This window comes from Myripristis murdjan, chromosome 11, assembly GCF_902150065.1.
Source record: "Myripristis murdjan chromosome 11, fMyrMur1.1, whole genome shotgun sequence".
NCBI lineage: Eukaryota > Metazoa > Chordata > Actinopteri > Holocentriformes > Holocentridae > Myripristis > Myripristis murdjan.
In genome coordinates this window covers 24,205,342-24,224,536 of record NC_043990.1, presented here as the reverse complement: position 1 = coordinate 24,224,536, position 19,195 = coordinate 24,205,342, and the positions used below count along the sequence as shown (strand labels likewise).

The window sequence follows — 19,195 nt, the reverse complement described above, 5'->3', positions numbered from 1 at the left end:
AAATGTATATTATCGAATCAGTTCAGCTTAGTTTCATTCATCTCAGTTTAATACAGAAACTTTATTGGCATGACTGAGAATCAGAAATAATGTTGCCAAAGTGTTATACAAAATATAGTGTAGCCTACAAAATAAAGATGAAATCAGGATTTCAAGACATGTAGTCTACTAAACACCTGCACTAAGGCATTAATAAATAATTACAGAGCATTCACAAAATTGCTTATACAAATTATTCAAGAGCTAAAAGGAATTTCTGCAGCGTTACTTGATGTGTTAAAACTGAACTAGCACAATGTTTACAGCTGATGAATTTACATGGAACTAACATGGAACTTTAATTTAAGTTCCAGGATACATTGAGAGAAACACGTATGCCTTTATTTATTTATTTTCATATATTCATTCATTTATTTGTTTGTTTTCTCCACTGTTTGGTGCCTGATTTCTGCAGCCTACATGATCCCCTTCCCTGCACCCCTGCTAGAAGACTTAGTCAAAAATCTCTCAATGTGAAATAAGCAGAGCTCTTTTATAATATGCATATAAAACATTTATAACCAGAAAGTGAATAGATTAGTGTTCAGTTCAATTCAATTTTAATATCTGATCTTCACGAAAACCATGCAAAGGTATATGGCATGTGAATAAAATCAAATAGCAGATGCCTTACCCTTACCTTCACCTTTTTAGCTAAAACATATCATTAATGCAGCTATACATTCTCATTTTCCATCACAGGGTTATTGTATGAAGGTCACCCAGAAATCAACCCTGAAAATCAGATCATAGCATTTTAATTGGGTCAGTTTATTATGTTAGTTGTAGCCTACTGTTATAATTGTAACCAACTGGAGATTTTGGACCACGTTTTTATTTTCCACTACCTCACAGGAAGTAAGGAAGGGGGGGCAAAACACCTGTAATTTCCTATTAACTTCTAAATTAAGGCTGAGGACTTTGTTTAGTACAAGCTTTTAAGTAACTGTCTGCAGGGCTTATTAAGTGTAATAATAGACTTGGGCTGTATGGCTGATTAAAAAAAGAAGGTGATGAAGCCACGTAACGGCCCTTCGAGTCCAGCCGACTTCCTCTTGGCATTTCCCAGCCTGTGTCCTGGCCTGGGACCAGCCCTCTGCTCTGCCAGCTCAGGTGGGCACCGGAGCGTCAAGCCGCACACAGGGAGACAAGGACACCGGAACTCCGCCGAGAGCGCCTTCAAAATAGAAGTGTAAAATAGCTGTGTTTAGCAGAGGCTTTACGTTCATATAGGAATAGCAGAGCGTCACCCCACCTACATTCAGTGGATAACCCACCCATACTCTTTATCTGTGGGACATAAGTAACCCAGTCTTTTTTATATTTAAACTGTCGCTATGATGCTGTGATAATTTTGGGTTAATTTTCACTTCAGCTTTTTGACACGTTAATAATAACAATAATAACAACAACAAAACATCAACAACAATAATGATGATGAGGAGGAGGAGGAGGAGGAGGATAAGTGGGATTGTCTTACACTTTTTAGCCAGTTTGCTATGTTCATATTCGAATTTCTTTTAGGCCTGTTTATTCGTATAGTTATTGGTTAATTTTAATTTAAATTTTAATGTATTTTTTGCATTTATATTTATAAATTTATTTCTGGTTGAATTTATATTTTGGTTCTTATTTTTATTTGTTATTGTTTTGTTTTATTTTTGCTTTTTTATTTCATTTTTATTTGTAAGTTTTTTATTTAATTTGATTTAATTATTTCATTTAGCCTATATATTTAAATTTGCTACATTTATAGTCTAGTTATATTTAAATTCTAGTTTTATTTTTATTTATTTTCTTTTGTCATTTTTATTTAATTTATTGTTTTTATTGTTAGTTTACTATTTTATTTTATTATATTCATTTATGTTTATATTTATTTATATTCATAGGCTACCTCAATACGTTATATCCGTTACATTTATATTCTAGACACATTTAAAATCTAGTCTTAATTTTATTTGTTTTTAGTTCATTTATTTTGGTTTTATTTCATTTTATTGTTGTGTTATTTCACTTTGCTGCCGCATTTCTGTGTAAAATAGACGTGGTGCTTTTATTTTGAAGGGCGCGGCGGTGCCCGCGCGCTCCACCGGTGAACAGGATTACCGGGGGCTGGTTCGTCCTCGGCGACATTAAAGCCGGAGCTGCCGCAGCTGCACACACATCAAAGGCTCTGCTCTGCTCTCCGTGCTCCGTGCAGCGCAGACGGACGGACAGCGGCTCGTTTGGATGCTGGAGCCGCTCCTGCCCTCTCACACAGCGGGATCGGTGTCCGCTCTGCGGAACGGGACGGATAACGGAGACACCCTGAGTTCCACCCGTCTACGGTAGGCACAGGCTGTGGGCTGAAACAGGGCTGGCGGTTTATGTCTGGATGGATTTGCGCTCCCTCCAACAGAAATAGTCTGTGGTATTCCTATAATACAGACATATGGATTTATATTGTCTTTGTGGCTGCGTTATGAGTTTATAGTCACCTTATCGTGTTTCGTGGTATTTGTTTTTTCGAATGACATTACCATATATTCCTCTAATATTCATGTAAAGATTTATATAATGTATGTGTGGTCCTGAGTCGTCAGTTTATTTCCCTACAATGCTGTATGGCATTACAATCTATTAGTACCTCTATATTAGGTTATTCATATCATATTTCTATAGGGACTTCCAGAGTCTCTGGAACATTATACTCAGCAGTGAGATTATAGCAGCGTTATGATGCTTCATGACATTTTTCTTTACCTCCTATGATACCCTAGCTCTATGACAGGCTGTTCTGCATTCCATTAGGACTGACCGGTTTTTACTGTGATACATATTATGTAGGTTATATGATCCGTTTAAAATATTTTATAAGATTTTGCGTAATAGTCGGTCATGCCATTGAACAACTGCAGTCACAGTCATCTATGGGAAAAATGGCTGGATTCCATCGATCTGTTTTCGTCGAAATGATTTTATGTGGCTGTTGTTTGGGAATGGCACCCTGAATATTCATCTCCACAACGTATCTATGTGTTGTTTCATCGTTGTTCTTGTTTTTTCTTTCTCTGTTTTCCAGTCGAACCGTGTCGAGATGATGCACTGAGGCAAAAACAGCACAGGCTCCCCGGTTGTGTTCATCTGAGGCTGCAGTGAACGGAGGGGGATTGCGGTACAACAAGGTTAATAATTAACATCAGTAAAGGTCGTCTCCGTTTTCTGGAACCGGCTCGAAAGGGTGAATCTCACCCCTGTGTGGGGGGATCGGCGGAAAGATATAGATCTATAAAATTATGGCCACCCTACTGCGGAAGATCGGTCTGATCCGTCTGCACGACCGAGACACCGAGGACCCCAAGCACCACCAGGGCTCGTTAAAGGGAACCAAAGGGAACCAGAAAAACAACGCCAACAAGCATTGTCAGACTACCAACGAAACCAACATCCTGAGCACCCCGGAGATCAAAGCGAGAAAACTGGACCAGCACGGCAAGGACAAGCCGTCCGGCAAGGATAAGCAGGGCAAGGATGCGAAGGAGAAGCAGCAGCAGCAGCAGCAGCAGCAGCAGCAGCAACAGCAACAGACAGGGGGCGGCGGAGGAGGAGGCGTGATCGGCGGTAAAGCCACCAGTGCCTCCTCGATAACACCGCTGGCGCCTCACCGGCAACACTGCACCCAGGTGCGGACGCGGAGGCTGATGAAGGAGCTACAGGAGATCCGGAGGTTAGGGGACAACTTCATCACGGTGGAGCTGGTCGAGGACAACCTGTACGACTGGAACGTCAAGCTGCACCAGGTGGACAAGGACTCGGCGCTGTGGCAGGACATGAAGGAGACGAGCACCGAGTTCATACTGCTCAACGTCTCCTTCCCCGATAATTTCCCCTTCTCGCCGCCGTTCATGCGCGTCCTGACGCCCCGGTTGGAGAACGGCTACGTGCTGGACGGCGGGGCCATCTGCATGGAGCTGTTGACCCCCCGCGGATGGTCAAGCGCCTACACGGTGGAGGCGGTCATGAGGCAGTTTGCAGCAAGCCTAGTAAAAGGACAGGTGAGGGGAGGAACAGAGCGAAAGAGAGAGAGAGAATCTGTGTGTGTGTGTGTGTGGGAGGGAGGTGTCCTGACATTGAGTATCATCTGCATGAATCATACAGCATGTTAATCACCTCTAGTGAATTATATATTGAACCATGACACGCGCTGTGATGTGAGCAACAGCGTTAAGCATCCGTGCGTCATGCGTAATTAACGCGAGCCGCTTTTACGCATACACTGCAAAAATATATATAGCCCATCTTAACAGGGCTTCTGGGTTAATAGCCTATGCAGGCATAAATCGAAACAAATGGCAGTGGAGTAGAGATGGTTGCACTTGTTTCCAATGCAAATGGACTTGATCCATTATTTTCAGTACTGACAGAGTTTAGTTTATACGGTCTTTTTTTCTCTGATTTCAGAAGAACAGATCTACTGAAAAACTGCGTAGGAGGCGAGAGGGTTTATCTTACCCTCACCAAGAGAATGTTTCACGTTTTATAAGAAAAATAACTAGTTGTTACACTACTGAAGAAGAACAATGTAGACATCGTTTGTCCAGATCTGTGTTGTGCAGTAGCACAAGAGGCCCGTGGTTTCCTCATCCTCTCTGCTAGGCAACCGTGATCTTGGATATTATTAATCTTAATGTGACATTACGGCGGCCATTTCATGCAATGCAACGCTCGGTATCTCCTTGATGCCAACTCTCCTCCGCAGTCCCCGTTTGCATCCCCCTTTTATCGCCTCCATAAATCAGCATCGCCCGATAACAAAGGCTACCAGTACATGACAAAGTCCCCGCTGTAGACTATCATGCAGCTTCACGTTCAACTCGGGTGACATGTTTTGAACAATGGAGAGAAAACAGTCGCTCAACATGTGTACAGCCTGCTGATGGGCTGCACAGACAGATGGATAGATGAAGTCAGCAGGTTGCCTACCTACCAGCCAGTCCTCAGTGACTGGGGCTGACTACATTATGTAATCCTGTCAAATCTGTTTTTCACATTCACCGTGCACTGCAGCAGCAGCAGCAGCAGCCCTCCATTCCGATGGTTTAGGCTGAATTTCCAGACTCACTCCAGGCTGTGATCGTTTCTAACTCTGGATAGATCTTTTTCTCTCTCTCTCTCTCTCTCTCTGTTTCCAGGATCTGTTTTTCAGAATAGTGTCGTTGTGTTTAGTCAGTTTTGTTTCCTGTTTCATTGCGTTTCATCAGTAGCATCTGCTCCTGTTCTTTGCGCTGAGCCCGTGTCCTTTGACGTCAGTGCTTTGACAGTGTAATGGCAGGAAACCTTATGTAAACTGTCACTGAACCCATCCGCTCCCCCGCCATGCTTTTTTTTTTTTTTTTTTTTTTTTTTTAATCTTATCATTGATGATATAACTGAACATTATTCCTCTGTCATTTGGGGTCATTATGCATCTGTTACTAAGATAGGTCATGCAAAAACAGTGGCCCTGGATTCATGTCTTTTAGCATGTGTGTGTGTGTGTGTATGTGTGTTGGTGGGAGGGGGTAGGGGGTGGACTATTTTTTCTGAACTAATAACAAGCATGGCCAGTAGGTCCTTCGTTCCCACATGTTCTCTAATTCAGCATGTTTTCCTTTTTTTTTTTTTTTTTTTTTAAGGGAGAGGGTACATATAAATATATAAATATGTGCTTACAGTTTGATGCCACCCACTCAAATCAGCCATAAAATGTGCATGTGTGTGTGTGTGTGTGTGTGTGTGTGTGTGTGTGTGTGTGTACATCTTGATTTGCAGCTTGAGGAGATGAGCTAGCAGCTCTGCAGTGCTGCCTAATTATGGTGCAGTGTCTTCCTTCTCCAGTTTGCTAATGGAAACAATATTGATTAATTATGCCTGTGTGTGTGTGTGTGTGTGTGTGTGTGTGTGTGTGTGTGTGTGTGTGTGTGTGTGTAGACTTAGGCGCTTGCAAGTGGTCCTGGTTTCCTGGGTGATTTACTCATCTGTCATGCATCATGAAATGACGGAGCACACAGGTCTATATATATATTTATATATATACAGAATATATTTATTTGTCCTTGGGCGCCGGTTCCCTGTGACAGGACTGATGTGGCTTGTTTCGAAGCTCCCACTATTTTTAGAAGGAGAGGATACATGCGGTGACAAAGTGGTGAGCTGAAAGTCAACAGACCTGTGTCTTCGCCTGCATAATGTGAGGGAGCTCGCACATACGCACACACACACACACACACACACACACACACACACACACACACTGACACTTACAATCACAAGGGCTGGGATGAGAGTACAGTTACATTAGACGTGATGACACTCTTTGTCTGTGTGTTATCACAGATTCTAAGCGGCAGAAGTTCTGATGGCTCATTAAACAGGAGCATCCGGAGCTCACCACACACTTTTAACTTCTGCTCTTTGCACAGTCATTTCAGAGGGACATTAAAAAAGTTTTCGAGTGTCATCCCCCAGTGAATTCGGCCTCACGGTGCAGTGGGAGTCGCAGGAACAGATGTCACCGCCCGATATTTTAGACACGGCGTAGTTACACATTGTGGACAAACTCAGCATCCTCTCACTTTTGATTTTGGCTCAAGTTCCCTGTGGCATGGACCCAGTTGGTTAATTGATCTCTATTTGCTGTGCAGTTGTCTGCACAGCAGTGTTAGACTCACATCCCATTAAAGGACACTACCGCTGTCATTTAGAGTTATAGCTCATTTAATACAGCCACATCTTGTTTACATTTTCCTGAATCATTTTGCAACACTCCCTGTCTGTAATTACATACTACTACATAGCATTCACTTTTTTATTAGGTTCAAATGATAAACTTTACCGTGTTAAACCAGGAGTAATTTAAAACACTGGCATTAAGTTAAACCAAAAGAAAAAAGACATTGGTGTTAGTGGCCTTCACTTCCATGAGGCTCTCCTGTGTGATACGATGAGGTTGATGACGACGGCGCCATCGATCCTTGTTTGTTTATCCTGACCCCTTTAGCACATGTCTGCCTTACGCAATCCCCGGCCCCAAAGCTGCTTCCCAACATGCACTGGGGCCTTCCCTGCCCATTGACTGATCTCCATTCACACGATTACCCAGCAGCTACTTTACACGAGAGTGTCCCTCTCAACAAGCGAACGCTTAGCTGAAATAGATAAACACTGACATGGCACTGTATAGGCCCCAGGCGCTCGCTTAGCTCCACCACAGCACACAAACACACACACACACACACACACACGCACTCACACACTCACGCATACCCTCTTTTGTTTGCTCACCCTCTTTCTCTCTCTTACACACAAACACACAGGCACATATTTTCGCCATCCGTCTCCCTCGCTCGCTCCATCCCTCCTTGGGTGTGTGATACCGAGCCGCTCTCGTACGCGGATGCGAGCACAATGGTGTTAATTAATGCTCAGTTTCAACGTTTTAATGCTGAAGTCACAGGCTTTTGTCCGGGCTTGTGCATCATTTTGTCCATCCATGAGTGTGTCTCTCTCCCTGTCTCCATCTCTGCCTATTGAGCACGTCTCTATCACTGTCACAAACACTGTTTTCACTGCTGGAGTGCACAAATCCACTTCATTTCACACACACACAGTCTTCTGTGCAACGTTCAACCTCATAGTGAACAAACCAGTGAGAAATTGCCATTATAATGCGTATAAACAAGTACAGTGATCCCTTTAAACACAGTACAAGGTTCGACTGAGGGCCACGTACCTCCCTGCCATCGATCACTGTGGTAATCGCACCTCTTTAACAATGGCTGATTGCCATAACAAGGCCCATCCAAGGCAGCGGCAGCCATTTTGAGGTGGTGACAGCAACCATATGGCGGGATGTGAAGATATGCATAGATAAGGAGGCTGCAAGTGATTAAAAAGAACAGCGTATTCAATCTTCTCACCAGCGCTGTGTGACAGTCAGGCAGGCCAGGACATCGTCGGTGTTTGTTGTCAAAGACGGCCGTGTGTGTGTGTGTGTGTGTGCGTGTGAGATCTGTTTAGCAGGCTTCTAACCGCAGGCTGGAGCAGGGCAGGGTTCAGTGGCTTAGGTGTCAGACTATCTGTTCAGTTTCCATTTGAGGTCAGGGTTTGGTGGAGGAAAGGGGTGACGGTCTGTTCATTTGCACACACGAAAGAGAGCACCTGAATGCAATGTGGAGCGTAAAACAGTGCTAAGAAACCCTGCCATACGAGCCATTCAATCAGCCAGTGAGTCTTTAAACCTTATGAGGACAGTTTGACTTGTTTTCAGTGCAAATCAACTACAGAATCAAGTCATTTTTGTTTTATAAGTGGAATTATCTGCCTTATTCTGCCTTTTTTATGATATTGAGACTGCTATTTCAATAATTATTCAAACAGATAAAAAACTGCACTGGAAAAAAATGGGATAATCTCACTCAAATTGGAGCAATATTCCGCTTGTTTTAAGAAAAACAAGTCTGCCAAACTGAATATGGGACGATATTACCTCTTAAGATGGACATTTGATGCAGCAAATGACTTTAAGATGAATATAAATGAAGGGATAACAGGACAAGTTCTTCAGTGTGTGTGTATGTGTGTCTGCGTGAGAGAGAGAGAGAGCGAGAGAGAGGGAGAGTGAGACCAACTGAGTGCTGCTAAGCCGTATCGGTGAAATGAGGCCAATGTTGTTACAGGAATGGAAACTGTAACCCTAATCTCCAGATCATTCAATGTTATCACCTCATCTCCTTTTATCCCCAGTATCACTTTTGACACAAAATAGCACGATGGCATGGGAGCAGAGAATTAGAGTTTAAAAAAAAAAAAAAAAATCTTGGCTGAGTTGAGAGGCATGCACTGCAAAAAAAAAGAAGAAAAAAAAAATCCAATCTGCTCTGAATCCTAAAATCCAGTTTTGTTTTGTTTTTTCTCAAATGAAAAATCGCCACTGAAGCAGCCTTTACACACGATGGCACCAAGACTCTCCACTAAAACCAGTACTAATGAGATTGTTTCAGGTGGGTTGATGCTCCTCTAAATGCTGCAGTGCACTACAAAAAATAACATCATATTGTTTTTTTTTTTTTTTGTTTGTTTGTTTTGTTTGTTTTTTTGCCATAGACTGCACCTCTGTCCTGCTTTGAGGCCAAACCGCTGAATAAACTGAGCTGTTACCTCATGATAGACAAATCAGGAGTAAGTCGGCAAAAAAATAAAAAAAAATCCATCATAACAAGTCATATAGTGTCATATTCAGTGTTAAAATCTTGTTTTTCACACTGGCAGGTTTTTTCACGTCTTTTAAGAAAAGTAGGACTGAATATGAGTCTAAAGGACTTGTTAAGATGGAGGTATTTTTTTTGTGTGTGCTGCATAGTAACACAATGTCCAATTTACTGTCTAAAAAATACCCGGTTGAGCAAGCCATTAAATCGAGCAAGTGAGGGTGAGATCACTCTGTTTCCAGAACAAATCAGCGTGATTCTAATGGTCTCATCCCCATTATCAGACTTTTCTTTTTCATTTCTCGTAAGAACAAAATAGGACCTCACAGGACTCGGTGCAAAATTAAATTACCTAAGAAAATGGGCATTGCTGCTCTGTGCATTGGACAGAGCAGCAATGCACAACACAGGCTCACCCCTGGGTCCTCTATAATAAGATAACCTGCAGGGTTTTTTTGTTTTTTTTTTCAGTCTTGTTTCGCCTGATCACCAGAAACCAAGGGCCAAATGCAGGATTAAGGTGTTGACTATTGCGGTGTAACAATATGAGCGCATTTATCTGGAGTGCACTCACTGCAGCGTTTAGAGGAGCTTTTCCCCCCAAAGAAAGAATTTCATTAGTATTGGTTTCAGTGGAGAGACATAATGCCATACAGTCCAAGCCGCGCTTCAGAGGCAATTTTACCCTGCCAAGAAAAAAAAAAAAAAAAGAAAGAAAGAAAAACCTGGTAGGGGCAGGGGTTTGGTGCAGTGTCTGACACAGAACAAACCCAGTGAAGCAGACATGAGAAAGGCACTTCATTTCATGTGTTACCCTTCAGTGTGACCACTGGACAGGGATTTACTGATTGTTTACAGTCAGCTCCTGTGACTTTTCCCGTCGTGACCTTCTCTTTGTGAGCGGCCGGCCTCCGATCGCCGCTTTCCGAGCTGATTTTCAACGTGAAATCACGCAGATCGGGGATCTAGTGACACCCCGGCATGAATCACGCGTTTGTCACGGCTCCGTGTCACGGCCGCGTTCGGATGGCAATGCGAACACGGTCGTTTCTGTTTCTATTCATCCTCCCACACGGGCTTCTTCAGGGAAGACTCAGCGCCGCAGCCAATGGCAGGGCGAGCAGCTTTATCATCACCGGCAGTGCTCACACCTCTCTCCTCGATTTTTTTTTTCCCCCCCCCCCCCTCGCCATCCCACGTTTATTATTAGCCTCGGTGTGTGAAGAAGAGAGGCTTTCAGGCCGGGTGAAGACATCTCTTCTCTTCCCCTCAGATGTCACAGTGCCTCGGACGAGATGCTTTTCACACCGATCACAAGAGGGTCACATGCTCATGTGTTTATTTTCTGTCATATGTACGGTGTTGGCATTATTTACTAAGGCGATTGGTTGTAGTCTCCACTCGTCTCCCTGCTGCCCCAGTGTGCTGGAAGATACATTTTCACATCTGATTGAACGTGACATCTTAAAAGGCCTCTCCCTGTCTTTAAACATTGATCTCATGTTGGTCACCCAGAATTCAGAGCGCTCGCACGGCCATTATCTCCCCCCGCGGCCGCGCATTCGCCATTCCCTTCATCCATCTGCATGTGTTTCCCTTTATGCCTTTCAGTGTGTTGTCAGAACAGTCTTGAATTATAGAGAAATCACTCAGTGCCTTTCTCCAACTGAGCTCAACATGACCACCGCCAACTTCCATGAGTTGCAAACGGAGCATTATGTTTCTTTGTGTCAGTAATGAACTTTGTATCAGCAATAATTTAATGCTGCAGATGGCACCCATTTTGTTATTTTCACAGAATAAACCTTGTCCTTCAGGTAGCCGCAGGAAGCAAAATTGATAATGATAATGACAGGGCTCCGTTTCAACTCATAGAAAACTAAAGGTTTTTCCAACTTGTTACACCCAAAAATTTCAATCGATCATGAAAATGTAAAGATGAATTGGCTCCGTGATGATGCAAACAACGCAAAGTTGAAATTAAGTCTCTGAGTCTGTTACGGTACATGACGTACATGTCATATGATATTTACCATCTTCCGACTTGAACACTAGTTACAAGTCGGGAGAGAAATCCAAGCTGGTAATTACAACTCGGAATGTAGAAGGTTTGTCTGTATGTGATGTTGATAACATAGAATTATCTGGAAATCGTGAATATTAAAGATAAATGAATTCAAACGTATTGCTTTTTTAACCAACAATCCAACCCTGCCTATCGTGTAACCGTGTAAGCATGTATTATTTTAACTATGAATGGTGCGAGCATGTTGTTATGACTTCAAGTTGGAAACTGAGGCTTGAGAAAACTTGAAAATCACAATTAAAATCGCCCTAAATCACAACTAAGAAATTAAAAAGATGTTTTATATGATTTTTTTCACTAAGGTAGGGCATAGTCAGGGTAAAAAAAAAAACAAAAAAAAAGATAATTTAATGGTAGAAATACCTGTTTCAGGCAGTGGCGGATACAGAACATGGCTAATGGGTGGGCCTAAAAAATTCTGGATGGGCCTGTTATTTCATTTTGTTTATTTTTTTAGATAGACATGTAGGCTATAATATGATATGATGAAAGAAAAAAAAAAACTCGGTAAACGAGCCGAGAGATTGTAAACGAGCATAAAATACACGTTGGAAAAAGGACATTAAAACATTTATTTATTTAGTTCGTTATTTTTTGGTCTTGAATCTGATAGGGTGGGCAAGCTGTCAATCTGGGTGGGCCTACCCGTAGATCCGCCTCAGGTTTCAGGTCACCATGGCCAGGGAACAACTAAGTAAGTTGTTCCCTGGCCATGGAAGTCCAGTAAATTTCAAGCACAGCAGCAGACGGACACACAGCAAACAAAGTATCTAAAAGGAGCAGAAGCCCCGGTCAAGTGCTGTAAAGTTATGGCCTGTATTGATTTTGTGTTTCCCTGTAACCTCAGAGGTAGTAACCTTACACTCCTCCGCCTCTCCTCCTGTCTCTCCGTCTCTCTCAGGGCCGCATCTGCAGGAAAGCGGGGAAGTCCAAGAAGGCTTTCAGCCGCAAGGAAGCCGAGGCCACCTTCAAGTCCCTGGTGAAGACCCACGAGAAGTACGGCTGGGTGTCCCCTCCCGTGTCCGACGGCTGAGGGCCCGTCCGCCGACACGCCGTCCCCCGCGCTAGCCGGAGCAACCCCCCGCTAGCCCCCCCGACACGCGAAACGACACACCACGCTAACTCAACGATCTCTCGACGTCACCTTTTTTTTTTTTTTTTTTTTTTTTTCTTGTTTCACTCAAGACCTTTTTTTTTGGTTGTTTTTTTTCCCATTTTTTGGGGGGGGAGGGGAAGGGGGGCGTTTGTTTCTCATCTCCACCGAAACTCTCAAGAGAGCGGAGACCCGGTCGCCATCGTCACTCGTCCTCCAAGACGCAACACTTTCTCTCTCGTACCCCCCCACCACCCCGCCCCCTCCTCCTCCTCCTCCCTCGCTTCACATCTCTCCCGCCGCTAAGAGATGCTCTCTCTCGGTCGGGGGAGACCTGAGAGGGAGGTGTGTCTGTGTGTGTGTGTGTGTGTGTGTGTGTGTGCGTGTGAAAGGAGGAGTGACTCACTCTCTTGGACATCTGCCGGGGAGTGTGCGCGTGCTCGTGTGTGTGTGCACGTGCATCGCAGTGTGTGCGGTGGATTGGGGTTTATTTATTTATTTTTTTTTTTCTTCTTTTTCCGGCGCACACCCGTGCACGTGCGATGGGACAAAGACGGGACGGCGTGGACGTTGCCACCCATGTGGAAGACTACTGAATGAAGGAGACTCATTGCCCCGTTGTCCTTCCTCTCCATCCCGTCCTCTCCTCCCACCCCCCCGTCTCCTCCCCTCCCTCCCTCCTTCCCTCCCTCTCTCTCTCCGTATATGCTGACGACACCGCACTGAACTGGCATTACTTCCCATCGTCTCCCTGGCTGTCGGGTCATTTGCATATAAATGAAGCTGTTAATGTTTAATAGACGGGCAGCGCTCTGGCGTTTCGACTCGCTCACTCACTCTTTCGTTCCCCCTTTCTTTTTTTTCGACTGTGCCGTTGTTCACAGTTCAATGCAACATAAAGATTGTAATTTACGTGGAGCTGTGCTCTCTCTCTCTCTCTCTCTCTCTCTCTCTCAATCTCTCACTCTTTCTCTAGCTCGCTCGCTCACGTTATTTCTCTCTATCTCTCTCTCTCTCTCTCTCTCTCTCTGTTATTTTTTTTTTCTCTCCGTCTCTCTCGTGGCTAAATTTAGAGCTCACTGTTGCGTAGATGGATATTGATTTCAAATGGAGAAAAAAAAAAAAAAAGAAGAAGAAGAAAAAAACGAGTCCCACGTGGCTTCATGCAGAGACTATGTATGATAAATAGAATGACAGGCAGTCACCTCTCTCGCTTTCTCTCTCTCTCTCCTCTCATATTAGGGTGTGTGTGTAGGAGAGGAAGAACACTTGTAATACCCATGATTTAGATACCAGATGGTACAGCTGATGGCCAGGCCTCAGTGTGTATGTGTGTCCACGTGGTGTTGACTGAGCGTTTATGTGCGCGTGTGTGTGTGTGTGTGTGTACGAGAGTGAGGGAGACGACCCTTTAAACAGAGGAAAACATGATTTACTGTGAATGAGGATACGGCCTAAAGGGAGTGCTGTTTTTTGATAGATTATTGTTGCACTGTACATGTCATCATTATTATTATTATTATATATGTGTGTGTGTGTGTGTGTATGTGTGTGTTGGTGAGCGACCATCTCTCTCTCTGTCTCAGAACCATTTAAGAACTAATGGATGATAGAAACAGATGAGATGCTTTGGACGTTTATCGATGCTCCAAACACACACACACACGCGCACACATACACACACTTGCGTGCTCACCTGCGGGCCTCGACAGTGCCGGTAACGCCCCGAAATGAAGACGGACAGAGGCGAGAGCTGTGGATAGAGCAGGGTTTTGCCTCGGCACCTTCACGATTGATGTAACCGAGTGGGAGAAGGATGGCGATAACGGAGGAGAGAAGAAGGAGAGGTGGAGGCAGGAAGAGGGGAGTTAGGCGCTTTGACGGCCGCCGACGGCTCCTCGAAAATGTCAGGCGGCTCGCAGAAGACAGATAGCATTCGCCGCGACCGCTGTGATTGCTGTTTAAGCAGACGCACACCCGTTCTTCGGCGACTTCGCGCCCTCAAAAGGACGCCGTAAATATCTATTATTCCGTCGAAGGCCGGCCTCGGCGCGTGTGTGTGTAGGAACACAAACATCAGCCTCGATCGATCGGGGCCCCTAGAAGCTGCAGACGATCTGTCCGTCCGGCGTGCTCCTCGTGTGTTTGTTTTGCTATCTGCCAGTTAAATGTCAGAGGGAAAGCTGCTAATTGGTCTGACATTTCAGCCGAGCGTCATTACAGAAGAGCAGCGAGGGGAGAGGGATGGAGGATGTCAAACCTCCCGCTCGGCTCTGACATTTGTCATTTCCCCTCTTCCTACCCCGTCAGTAGGGTGTGTGTGTGTGTGTGTGTGTGGGAGGGAGGGGTGGGGTTGTAGGGATAGAGGCAGCTCAGTGCCAGTAATCCAGGAGCGGGACGCCGAACCGCCGAGCCGAGGCCGAGGCCGAGCCGCCCCGCCGGTGCGCCGCGTCCGGGCCGGCGTTTTGCGGACGATCACGAACATCCCGTCTGTGTGTGTGTGAGTGCACGTGTGCGTGAGTGTGTTCAAATATGTGCGTTACACTCCCGAGATGAAAAAAAATTAAAAAAAAGAAAAAAAAAACAACAACAACAGCAGCAACAACACACACCATCTGGTATGTGATCATGTACGAAGTGGAAAGCGTGTTAGTCCTCTTTCAATTTGGCTAGTCATTTCAGGGTCTGATCGTATAGTGTTCTCTTGGCTTGTGCGCGGAGAAAACTGTAAAATGAATTCATTATTAAGACAAAATATCTCAAAACTTGAGTGTTTGCCGGTTTCAAGAGAATAATTTTGTGATATAGTTTAGATCGGTAGTTTGCAGACACTAACTGGGTGAACTGATTATGTTGTATTATATCTGCATGTGATATGTGATTGGTAGCTAGCTATACCTTTTTTTTAAGAAAAGCAAGAAAAAAAAATATGGGGAAAAACAAAACAGCAAATGCTTCTCTTCTCTTGTTCTTTTTTTTTGTTTTTTTTTGTTTTTTTTTTTCTTTTTTTGGGTTCTGTATGTATATTTTTTTTTTCTTTCGAAGCGTCCTAAAAAAAAAAAAAAAGAAAAATGTCACATTGTGTTATATGAATGTTTGTGTTTTAATTTATTTGTGGTTTGCCAAAATGAAGATTTGAAGCATGTCGCAGGTATTGTCACAAGAAAACGAGAAGAAAAAAAAAAAAAAAAAATCCTTACCAAGAATGATAGCCTTTGTGTGATGGGGGGAAGGTGTGTTTATTTTGGGGGGGATTTCAGGGACAAAAGAAGGACCGAGTGTTGCAAAGCCTCAAGATTATCAAGGGAGTATTTCCTTCATTGGGAGCTGCCGTGGAGCGCATCGCAGCGGAATTTAGTGAATTCCCCCGAGCTCCCGAAAATACTTCCTAGTCCCCTCCGTGATGTCACCGCTGTCCCTTCCCCATCGGTCCTGGTCTAGACAGTGATTTGGCTTATGGGTAATGCAGTCAACACAAAGAACCGGACTGAAGTGGCCGCCCGAGCGCTGATCTAGGGTCAGTAAGACCTCCCGATAATTCTGATCACAGTTGTGAGGGAATGTGCACATCTGACCTGCGATCAGCACCTCCGGGTGACTTCGTCCCACCCCTGACTTGAGTGTTTGGTCGAGACCGAGGTCGTAAAGTTCAAAAGGTGAAAGGTCGTTGCAAGACCAAACAGGAATGTGCAATAAAAGTTACAGCTTATTCAAACTCTGCCGATTGGACTTGTGATTTGTTTCTCTTTTTTTTTTTTTTTTTTTTTTTTTTTTGTGGAAGTCAGCGGCACACCTGCTCTCCTGGTTCCCGGCGGTCTTCGCCTCTGCACTTACACATGTTAACAACCCGCTCCAGGCTGCTGTGTCCTCTCCATGGCCCCTGCATTGTCCTACTTTCGTTTCCTGCAGTCATGCTCGACGAAACGCTTCAAACGCTCTCAGGACAGTCTGTAATCCTCCCTCCCCTGCTCCTGAGCTTTTATCAGACGTTCCTGCAGCTCGATGGGAACGCCGTGTTCCCTTGTTGTGCGCGGAGCAGTCTCCCTAATCTGACACGGGCGCCGCTGCCATCCGCTGTGTGTGTGTGTGTGTGTGTGTGTGTGTTAAGAGAAGGCAGGGGTCATGGTGAGCGACTGCGGAGGAGCTTGGACCGAACGCACTGGAACAGTGAGGCGGTTGTGTCTTCAAGGTTAAACAGAGGCACGCTGCGAATAATATCCAGAAATAGCATGATCAGATAATTTATGGTCTTTGATCCGCGCATCGTCCATTCAAAAGGCAGCTGGAGAATGTCATGCGTTTTCCACGGCAGGAAGTGTCCACCTCCAGCTCATTTAGTCTACAAGTGAATCTTATTTTTCTCCAAACAAATGTGAAAACTGTGCCACTCCACTGACAGCAAATCAACCTATTGCAGTCAGTTTGAACTTAAGGGACATCTTGATTCTACAGGCCGTCTGAAAGTGGTTTAACATGGGAATGATTCAGGGGGCCCGAAGTCACACTGGAGCCTGCGCACAAAGTCTAGAGAGTCAGGTGTCTCCATGTGTTGTGTGTCATTTGAAACAAAACAAAACAAAACACCATAGTTCATGAATCTGTGATGGCTACACTCAGTACTAACTGTGTTTACAGTTCACTCAATTACAATTCTGCTCTGTGTAATGCCTAACAATGCCCCTTAGCTGTTCTCAAATCAGTCATATTGCTTTCGTTTGTGATTGGACTGTGCAGATAAAACTTTTTTTTTTGGTAGATTTTGACCAAAAGAAAGAAAGAATAGGGAACAGGATCATGAGCCCACATTAGAAATGCAAGGTATTGTGGTTTTTGTGTCACCTAAGCTGTGATGGAGATCAAGTAACAGGTAACCAAGTAGGCACTAGACGCTGTGGTAGCATTCATCTAACTGGAAACCACAGTGAGATGGCAAAGCTCGCTGTTATCAGCGACCATAACCGCAGTCACGACCGACACGGGCAGCTGATCGCTGACAGCGTGATTTATCAGTGCCGAGCTAACAGAGAGGTGTTGCTAGAGTTAGACATTCTGAACACATTTTGCATAATAAATTATGTGCAATAATGTTTTCTGAATCATTTTATTTATATGACATAACAAAGCCCCGAAACAATGTTTTGACATTTCAGTTCTGGTCCTGTTTTCTCCTCAAGCGTGCCACAGAGCCACAGGTCAGCTGTTCAAGTTCAAAATGTTCAAGATCAAGATAAAACAATAAAAACACAATTAAACAAATGTAACTCTTGCACAGATAAGTCTCTGTGGGCTTTGTTAGAAAAAAAAAAAACACACCAGAGAACAAGAGATAAAAATCCCTGAAGCTAAACTAAAGAGCTAAATTAATGTAAATAAACAGAGCGTGTCATAAATCCTGGGGACCATTACCCACAATACAGTGCACAATCACGTGGCCTCCCAACTTGCAACTTGGAGTGAAAGTAAAACATGACATGCCTTTATCCGGAAATGCCCAGAGATGCTTCTGATGGAGTTTAGTGACGGTCAGCTGTACGACCCAGCAGTTTGCTTCCATCGTTTCCACCACAGTTTGCTGTTGAAGTGGGATTCTAACAAGAATGCAGGACAATATGTGCAGACCTTTTTCCTGCTTAATAAGAAGCGAAGCCGAGCCGCTCAGTTAGCACAGCATCAACAACAAGCATCTTGATCTCTCAAAATATGAATGTAATCACCACAGCATGTTTTAAGGAGCCTAGTCACGGATCTTTTCATGGGGCTGCAGGATTCCAGGGCACGGCCTTGCCGGAGTGATCCAACTTATTTGGAGATAATTACACTTAATTTAAGATAACTACTGACCCAGTGTGGTTGGGAATACGTAGAATTATTTCTCTGTATTTGCAGAGTTGTTTCAAGGAAAACAAGTTTGAAGATGGATTGATAGGGTAAACATCGATATTTTAACAAGTCACCTGTGAAAAAAGGCGCTCACAGGGTTACTCACATTCAAACATTCAAACATTCCATTCAAATCTTCAGTTGCCATTATCCAACATTATTAAAGCTCAAAGCACGATCCTCGTGTTTTTGTACGTTATGGCCCATCTGGCCATTTTCAAATCATACCGTTTTAGGTGACTGCATTTTTCACACCCTCCAGGCAGCCATTCATCAACATGCAGAGACGTGAATCTTATTGGAGATAGCTAATCCATCACAGTGAACATCCCGCCTAGCTTTGTTTTTGTCAGAGTTACTTTATCATTGCAAGGTAATTCACTTTGATGCTTGCAAAGCACCGCAAAGGCTGGAGGTCCTCTGATGCATTCCAATGCTGGTGGGAAGCGACGACATCAAGGACTTCAAAGCTGGCTGGCAAACCTGCGTTGCATTCGCACACTGTTTGATTGGAAAATCAAACCCAGAAGACAAATGACAAGCAAACATGAGCGTTGTGGGAAGGGTGGCACGGATTTGGCTTGCTCTTGCTTTAAGAATCATATGATAGCCCAGCTAACTAAGTAAGGAATTTGTTTTTCCGATCTATCAGCAGCACATGAATGCACAATTACTTCCTGTTGCACTTGAATTGAAAACCGGCACAACAGAATATAGCCCATGTCTCTGCCAGGAAATAGTCCCTGAAGAAGACGTTGTTTGAAGCACTGAACTCAAACGTCCTTGATTTCTAAACCAAGGTCTGAATGTTAGGTGGGGAAGCCAAGAATTTTAAAGTCAATTGTTTCAATTAAAAACTAAAACAAA

The 19,195-nt window shown here is 44.1% G+C and overlaps 1 protein-coding gene and 2 long non-coding RNA genes across 3 annotated transcripts; 1 reads left to right on the top strand and 2 right to left on the bottom strand.

Moving 5' to 3' along the window:
* Window positions 1–27: 27 nt before the first annotated feature.
* Window positions 28–3,800, bottom strand: LOC115367264 (uncharacterized). Its single transcript, XR_003928900.1, has 2 exons — window positions 3,687–3,800; window positions 28–1,216 (listed from the first exon to the last, which is right to left on the bottom strand). It is a non-coding gene; the product is annotated as an uncharacterized LOC115367264 (long non-coding RNA).
* On the top strand, window positions 2,168–15,367 carry ube2ql1 (ubiquitin conjugating enzyme E2 QL1). The gene is made up of 3 exons (XM_030062933.1): window positions 2,168–2,369; window positions 3,104–4,076; window positions 12,257–15,367. Exons 2-3 carry the CDS (start codon window positions 3,318–3,320, stop codon window positions 12,386–12,388), a joined length of 891 nt encoding a protein of 296 aa, XP_029918793.1. The 5' UTR covers window positions 2,168–2,369; window positions 3,104–3,317; the 3' UTR covers window positions 12,389–15,367.
* A 163-nt stretch (window positions 15,368–15,530) lies between these two features.
* LOC115367263 (uncharacterized) lies at window positions 15,531–16,158 on the bottom strand. The gene is made up of 2 exons (XR_003928899.1): window positions 16,024–16,158; window positions 15,531–15,976 (listed from the first exon to the last, which is right to left on the bottom strand). It is a non-coding gene; the product is annotated as an uncharacterized LOC115367263 (long non-coding RNA).
* Between the last annotated feature and the right edge of the window lie 3,037 nt (window positions 16,159–19,195).